At 44.1% G+C, this 16,125-nt stretch overlaps 1 protein-coding gene across 1 annotated transcript in view; it reads right to left on the bottom strand.

Moving 5' to 3' along the window:
* flot1b (flotillin 1b) overlaps positions 1–15,824 on the bottom strand; it is a 49,721-nt gene extending 33,897 nt beyond the window's left edge. The window contains exons 1-5 of the mRNA XM_083760578.1: positions 15,693–15,824; positions 14,778–14,836; positions 10,986–11,061; positions 9,146–9,236; positions 6,268–6,411 (exon numbers count right to left, since the gene is read on the bottom strand). Of these exons, the coding sequence (XP_083616704.1) occupies positions 6,268–6,411; positions 9,146–9,236; positions 10,986–11,061; positions 14,778–14,820 (354 nt within the window). The 5' untranslated portion in view covers positions 14,821–14,836; positions 15,693–15,824. The remainder of the gene's footprint in view (positions 1–6,267; positions 6,412–9,145; positions 9,237–10,985; positions 11,062–14,777; positions 14,837–15,692) is intronic.
* Between the last annotated feature and the right edge of the window lie 301 nt (positions 15,825–16,125).

Raw genomic sequence — 16,125 nt, 5'->3', positions numbered from 1 at the left:
TGGACCCTGTCATTGACGCTGGAATTCTGAGAGTGGGAGGAAGGATTAGGAGGATGGCTATGCCAACTGAGATCAAACATCCAATGATCCTACCTAAACTTTCTCATGTCTCTAAATTGATAATGAACCGCATTCACCAACAAGTTGGACATGCCGGAAGAGGGCACATGCTCTCTAAACTTCACCAGAAGTATTGGCTGTCTGGTGCAAATTCTTCAGCAAGGAAGATCATCAGAAACTGTGTTTTCTGCAGACGACTACAGGCCAAAGCCGGTGAGCAGAAAATGGCCGATCTCCCCTTAGATCGCATAACACCTGATCTTCCCCCGTTCACCCACGTGGGTATAGACTACTTTGGGCCCATCGAGGTGAGACGTGGCCGTGTTCATGTCAAGAGGTGGGGAGTAATCTTTACTTGCCTAGTAAGCCGTGCTGTTCACCTGGAGGTTGCCAGTCACCTGAATACAGATGCATGCATTAATGCTCTTCGTAGGTTCATCTGTCGCAGAGGCTCAGTGAAAACCATCAGGTCAGATCATGGTACCAATTTCATTGCAGCACAAAAGGAGTTGGAGGAATCCGTGAAACCGCTGGACAACGACAAAATCCAGAAAACTCTGCTCAAAAAAGGAATTGACTGGATATTTAACCCTCCCTCAGGACCTCACCATGGTGGAGTGTGGGAGCGGTTAATTCGACTGGTCAAAAAGATTCTCTATTCGGTCCTGAAAGAACAAATCCTGGACGATGATGCTCTACACACAATCTTGTGCGAGGTCGAGGCTGTGATGAATGATAGGCCCATCACAACGGTGACAAACGACCCAAACGATTTGGAACCCCTCACACCAAATCATCTGCTCCAGTTGAGAACAAACCCAATCATGCCCCCCGGGCTGTTTCACAAAGATGACCAATATACAAGGAGGAGATGGAGGCAGGTACAATACCTCGCCGACCTGTTTTGGAAACGTTGGACCAGGGAATACGTTCCACTTATGCAGGAACGTCACAAATGGAATGAAATCAGGAGAAATTTCAACCCTGGAGATCTCGTTGTAATCGTCGATGACAACGCACCGAGGAACTCGTGGCCCCTGGGACGAGTCGTCAAGACCCTTCCAGGACCTCAAGGACTTGTCCGTAGCGTCTTGGTAAAAACCAAGACCAACATCATTCAAAGACCCGTCACCAAGCTCTGTCTGCTCTTGGAGGCAGCCGACTGAGCCTACTAAGCCCCTTCTTCTGGTCAAGTGCACCTCTGACTAGTGGATATGGACCTTAGACTCTTGTCTGCCCCCCCCCCCCCCCCCCCCCAGAACAATGCACACATACACACACATTCATGCGCACACTCGTTCGCTTGGATCATACAGACTTTGGTCGCTTGAATAACGGACTTGAACACGAACAAGAAGAAAAAAATATATGAACTTGATTATGCATATTATATGCTGAGGACAAGTGTCCTATATATGCTTTCATGCTAATGGCTCTTTGATGTCTTATGATTTGGTAATTGCTTTGTAAGCAATTCGGGGCTGGTATGTTAGAGCCATTTTCTATTTATGATTATTTGTATTTATTCAGATTTATTATTGCCTGCTCTATGAACTATGTTTTTGTGGTTATTTAAATATTATAATTATGCTATGGATTTGACATGCTGAATGGAGGTTTCCCCTCCCCTTTTGAGAGAGGATTTGTAGGTGCTAGGCACCTGATGACATATAGGTGACTCCCTGCTGGGAGAGAATGTGACATAGACGGGGAAGCTCACAGTTTGTTGACCGCGCTCACAGGCTCTTTATTGTTTTATTTGAATACAAGTTTATGTTATGTGACGGAGAAATAAATATGATTTGTTCTGACAAAACAAGCCGATCTCCGCGAGTATTTGAATCAAGAGGAGAGGCGACGCGAGTTATACAGCAACAATAGACTGCAACACCACCCCGACAAAACAGTGGCTTTATTTGTTTGTTAAGAAAGGCCACGATAGCTTCCGATACTCTGTTAATGACACTCGTCACCCTGGGGTACACCCTCACAGGAGCAATAGCCTTCTGGTACGGTAGACGCTATGTGGGCGTAAGCAAATGTATCGAAAACACTAAACTTTGCAACAAAGGGAAAGATGACCCAGAGGCGGGAAATGACCCAGCCCATGAAACAATCCCGTTGAACACTCCTTTCAAGGGAGACCAGGGCATTCTAACACTCATGGATGATGAATGAACAAAGAAAACCTATGACCCTGTTTTCCCGTGAAAACAGTAAGAAAATTCCTCCCTGCCGAAAAGGGATGACCAATCAGTATGACACACCATATAAGTAACCGTTGTTTACACCATTTGAATTGTTGTATTATGAAAGCTACCTCAAACTGACTATACAGAATATTGACCCCAGAGATTGGAGAGTTGATGTGGGGTTTTCCGCCACCCCTGTTTCCAGCATATTATGAGCAAAACCTACAAAACTGAACAATGGCAAAACCCAAACAAATAGTCACGTTTAATTCCCTCCAGGAGTTACCACCATTAGAGAGATTTTTACTATCAATAGATGTTGAGCCAGCTTTTCGGCTACTTATATTTTATGATTATTTCTTTTTGTTTTTACCATGTGGTCGGCTCCTTATATTTGTTTTTTTTTGTATCATGTTTTGAGCCAAATCATTACCACTAAAGTATTATTATTATGATTTTGTTTTATTCTGGCTTTGCCCACTTTCCTTTGCATTTCACTATCACCCTGACGATCGGTCGTTAGACCAGCATTGACTTTACCTATAGAAGAGGAGAGCTCAGTATATATGTAATGACTTAGGAGGAGCCATGTCGTTTTGAGCGTGTGATGTGTTCATGTATGCTCTAACCAACTTGCACCACGCCTGAAACTGGCATCGCTGTGGGTCTCTCGCCTGGGAGAAAGTTTCATGCACGGAGACAGAGAGACTACCTTTTTCCCTTTGCAGGAGGAAAGCTCCGTGCAGACCACCTGAAATGACATTGCAGTTACTTAACATCTCTCTCCTCCTCCCTAAATGGGTACCAGCCCATGGATAGTAAAGCATTGTATCACAAGTACAACCTGAGGGCATTACTACGTCCCCGTCACCTGGGAGCAAACCGTGCTCGGACTGGAAAGAAACCTATGGTACAACATCCAAAAAGGCAACGCTGAGTCCTCTCACCTGGGAGCGCGCGAGCTCGGGAGGGGGTTCGCTGCAGCACGTCACACCTGACGAGCACCTGAAGCCTCGACTCTCATCACGTCACACCTGACGAGCTCCTGAAGCCTCGACTCTCATCACGTCACATCTGCCGAGCTCCTGAAGCCTCGACTCTCATCACGTCACATCTGCCGAGCTCCTGAAGCCTCGACTCTCATCACGTCACACCTGACGCTCACCTGAGAGACACTACTGGTTTGCCCCCGCACCTGGGAGTATGCCCACTCGGGGGGGGAAGCCTTACCTCTCACCGCGTCACACCTGACGCTCACCTGAAAGACACTACTGATTTCCCCCGCACCTGGGAGTATGCCCACTCGGGGGGGGGAAGCCTTACCTCTCATCGCGTCGCACCTGACGCTCATCTGAATGACCTCACATGCCCTGTCAGCGAGGAGTTTACCTTTTCTCCTCATCCCTTGCCCAAGGAAGGCTAGAGACTTTGACACCACATAGGCCTCCATTTTGACACCTGGACACAACTGAAGTGCGGGATACAGAAGATAGGCCAAACAAAGGCTCACGAACATTGTTCGTGAACCTTTCGTTTGCCCTAAGAGGGGAAATGTAGCATGATCAAAAGAGCCAATTTGGCTGATTATGCTAAATTGGGACAAACGCTCAAACAGAGGGGGGGTGAGAGAGTTTGGTCAGAACTTTTATTAATCCCCTGACTCTGCGAAGTCTCTTCCTTAGAATGCAAGCAACAGGATACAAAGTAACATCTGCTGATGTTATCAGCCCTCACCCCTAAGTGAACTAATAATTTGCCCCGTTTAAAGCACACGCACAAAACTGCAAACCCATACACACAGCAGGAAGCATCACTGAATACTACACGCACTGGCAGTAAGTGTCAACACTTTACAAGACATATTGTGTGTGGGGCGGGGGTGTGTGTGTTTATTTTAGCATAAGGAATGTCCAGCGACAGGAACCAGGCCTACTTCAAAGGGAAGGTCTGGAAAAGTGCTTGTCGCGGTGTTGTTTTAAATTTCAATAGCACGCTAGAAGGTGGGGGCATTTCTTTTGGAGAACAAAGGAAACGCCCGCCAAAGATACAGATATATATCTATGCGTTTTCCCCTCCTCTTTCTCTTTTTCAACGGCAAGCCGACCGAAAGGTCGTTGTTACACCATCTCTCCTGCCAAGACTTTAAGTCAATTCCTCGCGGACTTAGAGAAATACTCGTGGACCTAAGAGAACCACACGCAAGAGTTTCTCTGAGATATCCGTGTTTTCAAAGCTTGAATTAGCTTTTGCGTTTGCTATTTACACGCAATTAAGAGGAGAAGAAAACCATCTTGTTTTCCCCGGTATCCTGTTACCTAGGAGATCACCGAGCCGTTCGGGCAGCAACAAGCAGGTTGGTTTGGGCGAATGAATTCATCACCGTCATTATGACTGGTCTCCTTATTAATAACGCAAAGCTAAAACGAGAGCTCCCTCTTCCGCCAGAATAGAGCATAGGACCCTAGCCTCCGATTCTAGTCCAGAGAGAGAGAGGCACGCTAGAAACCTTATACTTTCCTTCTACCCTACTCTACTTTCTCCTATCTTTACCTTTTCTCATTATTGTTTTCTTCACGAATGCACCCTTACCATCCCAGATGGACTGTATTTGATAGGCTCCTTTGAAATGTGTTACTCACCGTAGCTATTAAATATTCGTATTTGGTAGCTGTTGTGGATATCATATTTACAGCCATCGAATAGCTTGGTTCATATGAGATGACGCCCTAAACCATAGCACAGCCCATTAACTGTGTGTAGTTTAAGGACGTGCGCGTTCAAGCAAATATGTTTTGTAATTAAAGCAATACCCACCAGTAATTGTTGTATCTGTAGTCATCAGATTCAATTTTGAATCTTTCTCGCTGTTTGGTAACGGACAAAACCCGGTCGAGCGGTTACCAAAGCAGCAAGGAGATCATATCTGATCAATGCAGATCGGCACATTCGTTTGCTAATAATCTTCACGTTTGACTCATGCTCAAACAGGTGGGTTACTAGACAAAGGGTATTGCTATGTATTGTGTGTTGTAATCATTTGTAAACCAGTAATCGATATAATAAAAATACCCACAATTGTTATACCATTATCAATTTGTTCAATTGCATTTATTTCGATGTACGATTATTGTGTTCAGTTTAGATGTATACTGTGGAGTTTCGTGCAACCATTTACCAACATTAATTCAAAGACTCACGTCCTCTCAAGAGAGACGTTTATTTTAATGCAAGGCGATAAGCAAGAATAACGAGGTTATTGCGAACTTACAATGTATAAGTTTCCAATAAGCTTAATTGACTGTTTATGACCAGCCAATATTTCTGCTAAGAATCTGACTACATAGCAATGTTTGACACGTAAATATGTCATATGGGAGAGCAGATCTTTTAATTTAAGTCATTCCACATGGTTGGGGCACTAAAGCAAAAGGATGTTTTCCCCAGTTCTTTAGTTTACATTTAGAACCTTTAGTGTGAGCCAGTGACTGGAGCTTGTTCTATATGTTATAGGATTCCAATCCAGCAGAGCTTTAATATACAACGGTAAAGTCGATAACGGTAAATTGCTTTAAAAATAAATAGATACCAATGTTTATTTCGCCTGTCGGCCAAGGAAGGCCAGTCATATAGGACGCAGTGATGAGTTCTATAAGGTTCACCAGATATAAACCGCAGAGCAGCTTGAGGACAGAAGGACCAGCTTCAATAACTCCTACATGGAGTTGGGAAATTAGCTCCGTTCCGGAAGAAAAGGACAATTTTTTGCCTTATTTTACAGATAATATGGTATTTAAATGTGTCATCAAGCCATATTCCAAGGTACTATTCAGCAACACTTTCTATGTTTGATCCATTTGAGGTAGTGATATGTAAGTTGTTATAATCAATTCCCTTGGCCCTGGAGAATAATTTTTCCAGCATTTAGTACAAATGGTGCGCGTGTGTGTGTGTGTGTGTGAGAGAGAGAGACTGTGTGTGTGTGTGTGTGTGTGTGTGTGTGTGTGTGTGTGTGCACCTCCACGGTCAAATGGGCAATGATGGCTCTCTGATGTCCCTCCAATGTCTCCAAGGCGATCGTGGCGATCTCTGCCTCAGACTTTCCCATGAACATCTGACAAGCTGTAGCCAACATGTCCTTGTTCTGTCCCTGGATCTTCACCTGAGAGTGGAAAGAGAAGATAGCTGAAAAAGTCTCTCAAGTAGGGTCCTGCATTTTAGTGTTGTCCATGGACATAACATGTGAGCTTGTAGAATAGATCATCTATTTTTGGTGACTTGTGTGTGAACGGAAAGAAGGAGCAGGCCTAGTATAGAGCCCTGGGGGACCCCGGTTTTAGTATAGGGTTTTAGTTGCACTGTCCTCAAATCCTGTTGGAACAACCCTGCTCCACCTACAGAGAAACTACAGAGGCTAGGGTTAATGTAGTTAAACAAGCCTTGACTAGACTGCTTTCATGACTCAGTTTATGTTTATTTTTAGCATTATCATACTATAATTCAGTCAATGTCTGTCTGTCTCTGTCAGAAACACCGCCATATCTCCTCAGGCCACAAGGGGGGGGTAATATCTCACGGGTAAGGTCTAGTAGGATATAAGACATGCGTAGTCAGGGACAGACAAAGCTGCTTTACAAAATAAATAGCCCAACGCCAATAATAGGATTGAAGTACCGCAAGTGCATGCTGCACTGGAAGTCGTCTTTATAATGGCAAACATAGGGGCCTGAATTTTGGTGCAGGATTGGGCATAATTTAATTAATTATGTACTCCTGCAAATCTAGCACATCTTGTAAATGCGGGAGATTCCTGTACACATTTACAGCAATGTTAATGGAGAACTGACTGGAAGAAGCGGGACTGCCGTGTGCACTTTGTGTCTCCTGAGCCATTCCGGTTTGTGCCTTTACAAATTAAATGCTACAGCATATTTCAGAGAATGCCTTAAGTGGATGTAAGACAAAAGCCCCATTCAGATATTCAAGATCTGCAGGCAATGTGTCTGCAGCATATTTGATTTTGTTGTCACGAGTGGCAGCCGGCAATCTTGTTCCAGAATTTATGCCTGCTTGGGACCCAAAACCCCCAAAAAAAGTCTTGGCCGGCAGCGTCATGATATTGCTTTCATATTCTGAGTGCAACTTGTGTTCAAAGGTATTTTTACATGTATGCATTAGTGTTCAACAGTTTAACACTCCTCTATAGTAACCCTAGCTGTGGTCCATAGCCCTAATGTAGTTGCTGCCGTTGTATTAGCTATTGAACTTTCAATGAATTACCCTCACATGAAATGCAGACCAGCAGATCAGACTTCCACTAAAATAAAAACTTCGCTACACACCAAGACAAAGACGGTTTTGGTCATTGGAAAGACTACTTTCCCCAGTGGACGCACTCTGAGCCCCCCACCACACGTATAAAATTCACTTTTTTGGCAGAAAAAGTAATATTTTTCTGAGAGGCTGTGAGCTTTTCATGAGAGCGCAGGAAGTCGAGAGTACCATAGCTCAAAGCCTCAAATGCAACGGCATTAGGGCTATGGACCAGAGCTAAAGTAACCCTATGCTGCGGACAGACAGATAGGGTAAAGCAAGCATGCTTTAATAGTGAGAGTGCACCCGTTAATAATGCTTTCATTAAATGTCAGTTTAAAAAAAGAACTAGCGAGCTGACATTCCATACGTTTGGATTTTAGGCTGCATGAGAAGCAGTCCACCTGTTAACCACTGCATCCCTGTGATAATGAATGATGATTGATCATATCACATTCTTATTCTGCCTCCTCAGCAGAAAATCATTCATTCTCCTCATTTTTAAACAGATTACAAGTTAGAGCAGGTCTGCCAGCCTGCAGATGGATGGATGGATGCTATTGAATTCTCATCACCAAATGGCTTACAGTAATAACTCATCTGACTAGCAAGTACTGTACTTTACTATTGCGCCAAGAATTAGAATGGATCATACTTAATCCTGATTATTGCTCATCATCACATTATTGCCTTTAACTGGCTTATGGCCAGCCTAATTAACAGTGGATTGTGCCTTCTACCTGCACTATTCATACGTTTAATTCGTCATTTTAATGCAAATAGAAAAATCTGTGACATACAGACTATATCTCATTTTAATGAACATTATAGCAGTTCATGAGTTCTGCACCAGTTGCTGTGAAGCTTCACAGCCGTTAATCAAACGTAACATGAATACATTTTCATCATTCATCTAATTGGCTCCATGATTTGTAACCCTCGTGTCATGTAGGCTAAGGCCTTACTTTTTATTTAGAGCCTAGAGGAAAGTGTTGCGGGGGAGGGAGGCTTTGTCACAGTCTACACACACAAAAACACACACACACACACACACACAAGTGTTGCCTGGCTCCCCTGGGCCTCTCCACAGGGACATGTGATGTGAACCATGGGGGAGGGGAAAGGGTCCTGTATATACAACAGACCCAGACACTTGCAACGTATTCAAACCAGTGGACTAACTGCTCACAATTCTCTTACTGGCCCAGCTTCTCAACTGAAGATATTCATTTACAGCTGCAAAGATGGGGCCATGTTATTCAGGCAGCCAATAATTCACTTCAGGTTGTTAATATTTTAGGCATTTAGCTGAGCCTCTTATCCAGAGCAACTTGCAACAAGTGCAAGTTGAGAATAAGATGAAATTCCAAGAGCAACATTGTAGCGTAGTGTAGTGTGAGATGTTACAGGCGTCAGCATCATGGGTTTCAGACATGTGATACTTCTAGAAAGAGCATGTGTTGTGTTTGTGAAGATCCAATGACAACATGAAACAATGTTTGACCTAAATGTCTGGGAAGTATCATCTCTCAGGTGAGTGGGTGGATTCACTGGATGAGTCATGTCATTCCTCAAAGTCGTACCTGTGCGATGCCCGTAACAGAGATGGGCACTCCATGGCGGGTGTACACTTTGTCACTCTTTACGTTCAGAGTCAGGGTGTTCAGAGTGATCCTGGGAAGCACACAAATCCAAAGGACAAAGTAAAGAGGAGAAATGGATTCAGAGCTATTCAACAGCTTCAATAGCTCATGCAAGCCAGTCTGCATGACTAGACTGCCAATGAACACTGGACTATAGATTTTTCGTATAGATTGTTTGTTGAGGCGTCTTTAAATAAGAGCATACAGACAGAGAAGAGAGGGTCAATTAAAAAAAACTAAGTAAAGAGTGTCGTCACCAAACTTTGGTGTGGTATAAAAAAAATGTTTGATAATTAGAAGATGAGGTCTGGGAAAATATACGTTCTTGTCATATATTTTGGGACTGCTCGAAAATACAGACATTTTGGAAAAATTTCAAAGCAGAACTGGAAATGGATGTATCCATAACATGCGTTTACTACTAACCATGTGCTACATAATGCATATTCTGTTGATGGTTGCAAGAAAAAGTATTGCTATCAATTGGATGAAGCCTAAAGTAAAATTCCACTACCCAAAATCTCAACCTAGCGGTATTCAGGCCACGTATTTAAAGACCTCCATGTAAGTTGTGTGAAGTTTACAAGATGGTCACATATTTCACTTTAATAATAATAATAATGGATTTTATTTATAACACACTTTACATTCCTTAGAATCTCAAAGTGCTACAGTGAGCAAATGCAAAAGAATAAAAATAAAAACATAAGAAGCATTACACCATTAAAACCGTCTAAGAAAAGGGAACACATCAATTTAAAACTAAAGGGCATGCTATAAAAACGCTTTGATAAAAAGGAAAGTCTTAAGTCCTCTCTTAAATGAGTCAACCGACTGTGGTGCTCTCAGGTGGGCGGGGAGGGCGTTCCACAGTTCTGGGGCGGCCGAGCAGAAGGCCCGGTCGCCCATGGTGCGCAGGTTGGTCTTGACGGGTTTGAGGCGGTTTGTGTTGGAGGAGAGGAGGGTTGGGGGGGGGGGGTGACAAGTTCCTTGAGGTAGGAGGGAGCGTTGCCGTGGATGCAGTTTAACACCACCATGGAGTCATCTAGTGTGAGTGAGCGAGTGGCCGAGATTTTGGTTATTGGAATTTGGCCAGAGCTTTACTCCAGTTTTAGGTGGGAATGTTTTCACCCAAACAGTGGTCCCCGCCTCCCTCTGGGCACCACTCTTCCTCCCAATCACATTGTCAGAGCGAGCCAGGGTGAAAGCGGTGACCGTGGTTAGTAAAAAAACAGAGAAAAGTGCTGGGGTGAGCAGTGAGTTGCTTATCACTGCAGCTCAGTGACATCCCCAACCACCGCAGTGGTCACCTTATCACCTAAAACTGTGGTTAAAGGCTCATACATAGTCTGGATTTTCGGTGGTGGGGTGACCACCGAACTACAACATGACGTCACGAGCCGCGGTGAAGAGCAAACCACCGCCACCGCTCCAGCCCTTCTCTCTGTTTTTACTCACCACCGCTCAACGTTATCTCAGCTCCGGTGGTCAGCTCACCACCGGAGCGGTGGTCACCTCACCAACGAAAATCCAGACTATGAATAGGCATTTAGGAGTGCCCAGTCTCCCTCTGGGCGCCACCCCTCCCCCAATCACATTGCCAGAGCGAGCCAGGGTGAAAGTGGTGACCGTGGTTAGTAAAAAAACAGAGAGAAGTACTGGGGTGAGCAGTGAGTCGCTTATCACCGCAGCTCAATGACATCCCCAACCACTGTGGTAGCATGTGTGGGCCTTAACCCTCCTACATTGATTGATTAATTCATGGAAAGGGGTTCAGTACCTCTGAATCTGCTGAATACATGGAATGACAAACACTCTGCCACCAGCAATCATCAAGGGAGGAGAGCGGCCAAAGCCTGTATTGAGAGAGAGAGAGAAAGAAAGATAAAATAAACCACTTTATTACAAATCCCTGTGTAGCACCTGTCCTGTCCCTGTCCTAGCACCTACTATGTCGCCCCACTCGCCTTGGAAAATGGCACCATAGTTGGCACTCACGCACACACAACTAGAAATGCACTCTGTCGAGGTGCCAACTTGCGCCTTGCACACACACACACACACACACACACAGGTATGGCCTACTTGTGTGCAAGCAGAGCACATAAGTACTAGTCTGCTACTAACTAATGTCTATTACAACTGCTGTTCTATATCCTTTAGACCCGTTATTGACCTTATACCAACCTTGAAACGTACCGTAGCTACGTCCACCGGCCAATAAGGGACCACCATTTTTACCCCCGACATACATACAGTACATACCCAGCCGCTCACCAAACGTACCTTAGTTAAGTAATCAAGAATGGTGGTCCCTTATTGCCCGGTGGACAACACAGACATACATACATACTTATCCCTGTAACACCCAGCGTTGCAATACTACAACATATTTTTATTAATTCCTTATTATTTTTTGATGTTCTTTTTTCACCTAAACGTCATCATTTATGTTCATTGCAATGCCATTGGTCATGATATTTGCATATAAATACCCCCCACAGTGGCTGAAATTCACACAAATTAAAAATCTCTTGAACCTGGAACCTGTGCTTGTTTGTTTTTTAAACACTTATTTAGTTTATGTCTGGATCCTGTTCTTGTTTAACCCATTCAGGGCGGGAATCCCTTTTCGTGTTTTCAGCATTATGTTATACTTTAGCTATTGAAAAATAGCAGATCTACAAGCTCGTAGTGTGGAACTCGGTGCCGGTGCTTGTAGATCTGCTAATTTTTTTTAATCGTGAAAATGAGGCGCAAATCTTTGAATATAGATTCTTTCAGAGCGAACGTTTTTAACTCAAATCTTTGCTTCTGGGGGGTCCCTGGAACAACATCCGAGGCCAAATGCATATCAATTAATCAATCAATACTTTATTTCAGACTCAGGGAGATCCATATCACAGATAAAATACATACATTACAGTATATGATTTTTGGGGTCCTTGACATGAAATAGTTTGAGCACCACTGACAAAAAGAATATAGATTTTTGTCTCCACCAGGCCGAAGGCATGGGGGGAGAGTATGTTTTGCACTCCGTCCGTCCGTGTGTGTGTCCGTCCGTCCGTCCGTGTGTGTGTGTGTGTCTGTGTCCGTTAACCCGGTCGATGCCAAATTTTGCACACACACTCCCTGGATGCCAACGATGAACCTCTGCCCCAAACTTTCCAGAACGGCCTGTTATAGCGCCACCAGGAGGCCGCTTTGTGCAAAACAAGTTTTTGCACAGTACACCTACAGATTTTGTCCAAACATCACGCAAATTGGTACACAGTCTCTCTAGAGCCATTCAACGAAACCGGTCTTTCAGATTTCTCACACTCCATCCTGATTGGTTAAGATTGGCTTCCAAAGTTCACAGGAGTGCTCAGTTTCAAACAAAATGCTGCAAATCATGAACACATCGCGTGATTTCCGTGAAATTGTGCACCCACATTCCCACTAGGCCGCGGACAAAATGCCACATGAACAACTTCAACTCAGCCTCAAGGTGGCGCTATAACTGGCCGAAAAGTGTTTTACCTCTAACTGCACGGATCTGTGGATAACTTTGTATGCCAACTCCCTAGAGGCCAAGGAAAAACCTTTGCCTGGAATTTTTTACTTTTGTTGCCCTTTTATCCAACCACCAGATGAAGGCAAGCTGCAATGTCCTACATTCCTATCCTGGTGGAGACCTGTGCCCAGAAGGGCACTTTTTCTAGTATAGAATCTGTGCCATAATCAAGCGGTTTGAATTCATCAATCAACAAGTGTGTTGAACTGTATTCTCTGGCGTAGTAAAGGCATATTGGCCCTACATTTAATTATCGGTCTACATTAGGGAAGGGCATTTGTAAAAGTGTAACCTTTGGAACGAAATTCTGGAGAAAAGGGGTAAAGAAATAATAAATATGTACTACAAACCAAACCTCTAACAAAGTAGAAATGTGATTTAATGACCAACCAGTCAGCTCACAACATTGTACATCTGATCAATATCAATGAAAGGTGGCCCGGGCCGACCTAGCGGTCCGGGCACCTAGGCCGCTAATCCAGCCTGACAGCGTGTCGCGGGTTCAACTCCCGATCCCCCGACGACAATTTGCTGCGTGTCACTCCCCATCTTTCTCCCCTGTCAGCTTACTGTACTAAAGGCAGAAAAAGTCCCTAAAAATATATTCGAATATCAATGAAAGGCCCTGCCCAACCTTCTTTGTCAGGTGAAACCTGACCTATGTCTTACTCAAATGTAATGACGACTTTGGCTCCTAATCGGGATTGGTTGTCTCGTCTCTAAGCAACGGCATGCCTCTCTAGCCTATGGGACTAGTCCTGATTGGCTCAGCAAACAACGGCATGAACAGTGAGGGCTGCCTCTCTAACACAACAGTAGCTAATGTTATGCGCTAAACTGCAAGGATGGACAGCAGCAAAGCCACAACAAAACACAATAATTGAACCATAAACAGAAGGTTGCAAACTAACGCAAACAACGGCCGCAAGGTTGTGACACAAACATACACGTTACTAAAATAAAATAAAATAACTAGATAAAGTGCCCCTCGGGGCACAGGTCTCCACCAGCTTGTGGCATGCTGGTGGCGCTATAATAGGCCAATGTGAAAAGGGTGGGATATATTCCTCAGCCTAGTAGGAAAGTCAGTGAAAGAGTTCACGTAAATTGCAAGCTGCGTTCATGGTTTGAGGCGTTTTGTTCAAAACGGGCTAATCCTGCAAACTTTGAAAGCCAATGTTAGCCAATTGGGATGGAATATGAAATATCGGACAGATCCGGCGTGAACACAAGACTATAGAGATAGTGTGTAACGATTTGCAGGATTTTTGGGACAGAATCTGGAGGAGTAATATTAAAAAAATTATAATCAAAAGTCGGCCTCCCGGTGGTGCTATAACAGGCCGTTCTGGAAAATTTGGGGCAGAGGTTGGCATCCAGGCCAGGGAGTGTATGTGCAAAATTTGGCATCGACCACGTTAGCGGTGCCGGAGATTAGCTGATAACAGACGGACAGACGCACAAACACGGACGGACACACACAGGGACAGAGTGCAAAACATACTGGCCTGGTGGAGACAATACTACTAATATGACGGGGGACCCGGGGGAGACACAACGGAGACAAGAACACAACGGAGACAGCGCTTCTTTCACCTGACAAATATCACTATGTGATCTTTTTTGTTTATCGATCTTGCAACTAATTTTCTCACCCAGTGTCAATTATCTAAAATCGTAGGTGCTATACTCCATTATTGCAATTTGCAACACTAATTTCTTAGGTCAGTACAGTACAGAATCGGTGACTGGAAAATGTCTAGGTTTACAGCAGTAAATGGCATTGTGCAATCTATGATGTCATGCAATCACATGATGGTAAGTGATAATTGAGGATACCAATTCTCTGACCCAACAGCTTTTATCAGTTCTACAGCTAGAAGGTTGACTGTAGAAGCCAACTGTGGGATGGATTTCTTAACTGCCTGTACTGCAATGTGGGTAATTCTCAGAACACTCTGGCGAGGCTAGCTGTCTCTGATGAATGACACTAGTGTACAAAATGTCACTTACCAGAAACAACCATGGCTTCATTGGGACCACAAGTGTAGAACATCTTGACTGTCTTCTGTCTAGGAACCGAAAAAGGAAACAAGAGCTTACTCACCACTCACCATACATATTGAGAAATCAATATCAATTTATGCTATGTGGGTATATATTTGGAAGTATGTGGAATATTGTATGCATTTGTGCAGCAGACTGAACAGAGACTACAAGTGGAGTCAAAAGCATGTGCAATACTGGTTTGCACTGTCATGCTGGGTCCCTTTATTTGAATGATGGAACTGCTTGGTGCGCTTTAGCGGCATTTGATTACATTATTAAAAATAACAAATATGAGGCCCGCTATCATTTAAATTCCCGAGGCGGCGGACCCACCACTGGTTTGTTTCCATTTGGCCCATCCCTCGCCTCCTACAGACATATGTTAATGTCAATCATCATCCGACCCACAAATGTAATTATCTGAATGTCCAGGCCTACACCAAACCGGCGGACCCCTCCCCACAACGCACGGGCCAAAGCCCTGTCGTTTTGAGTTAATTACGTCTTCAGTGTACACAGTGTCTTTACAATATTTTGGCAATGAATGAAACGGAAACGGTCTACTACTGTAAACATCGCTTCTCATAATCTCATAATCACCAACAGAGTAAACCCTCACCAGGTTTTCAGGCGATAGAGGTCGCGCTAATATCTACAATTAATACTCTTGGCCTTATTTTTTAAAAGGAGACATCAATACAAATAATTATAATGTATCAACTTGCTGCGTTAACGCTTTTCTGCTTAGCGGCTGTGGGTTAGCATGCTAGCTAATAGTTAGCTAAGATGGGAGGGGACCACGGACTAATTCAATGTTTATGTCATTCTGGTTCGAACTAAGCCGTATGCTATTCAAATTAATTAAACCGTTTCACTTACCGATCCCTTCTGGACGAATAATTGTTTTACGTCTTGCTTATCTGACGTATACCAGGTTGTAATAGGTTTAAAACTAGTATCCGTGCGTGTGTGTATGTAACGGGCTTCAGTTCAAGCAGTGCCAGGAAACAAGAATGAGAAAAATGTCTGAAGTGAAAACATACGCAAACCACGCCCACGCCCACGGCCACGCCCAGTGTTCCTAAACGACCCCTCTATCTCCGCCCATTTTCATGTCAAGGAAGGACCCCCAAATTGATTATACTGTGTATCATGTATGTATTTTCACCTTGCACCCTGCACGAAGCAGAGCAGACCCCCCCCCCACCTGTAACATGGGGTATGGCTGGGTTAAAAATAAGGCCAGAACGCGGCCTCTCAAGGACCCCTACCTAGGGGTAGTAGGGGACGCCGGACCCCACCTTGAGAACCA

Source organism: Protomyctophum parallelum, assembly GCF_964188405.1.
Source record: "Protomyctophum parallelum genome assembly, chromosome: 3".
Lineage (NCBI taxonomy): Eukaryota > Metazoa > Chordata > Actinopteri > Myctophiformes > Myctophidae > Protomyctophum > Protomyctophum parallelum.
Note: the sequence above shows the minus strand (reverse complement) of the source record. Positions and strands in the feature narration are given on the sequence as shown.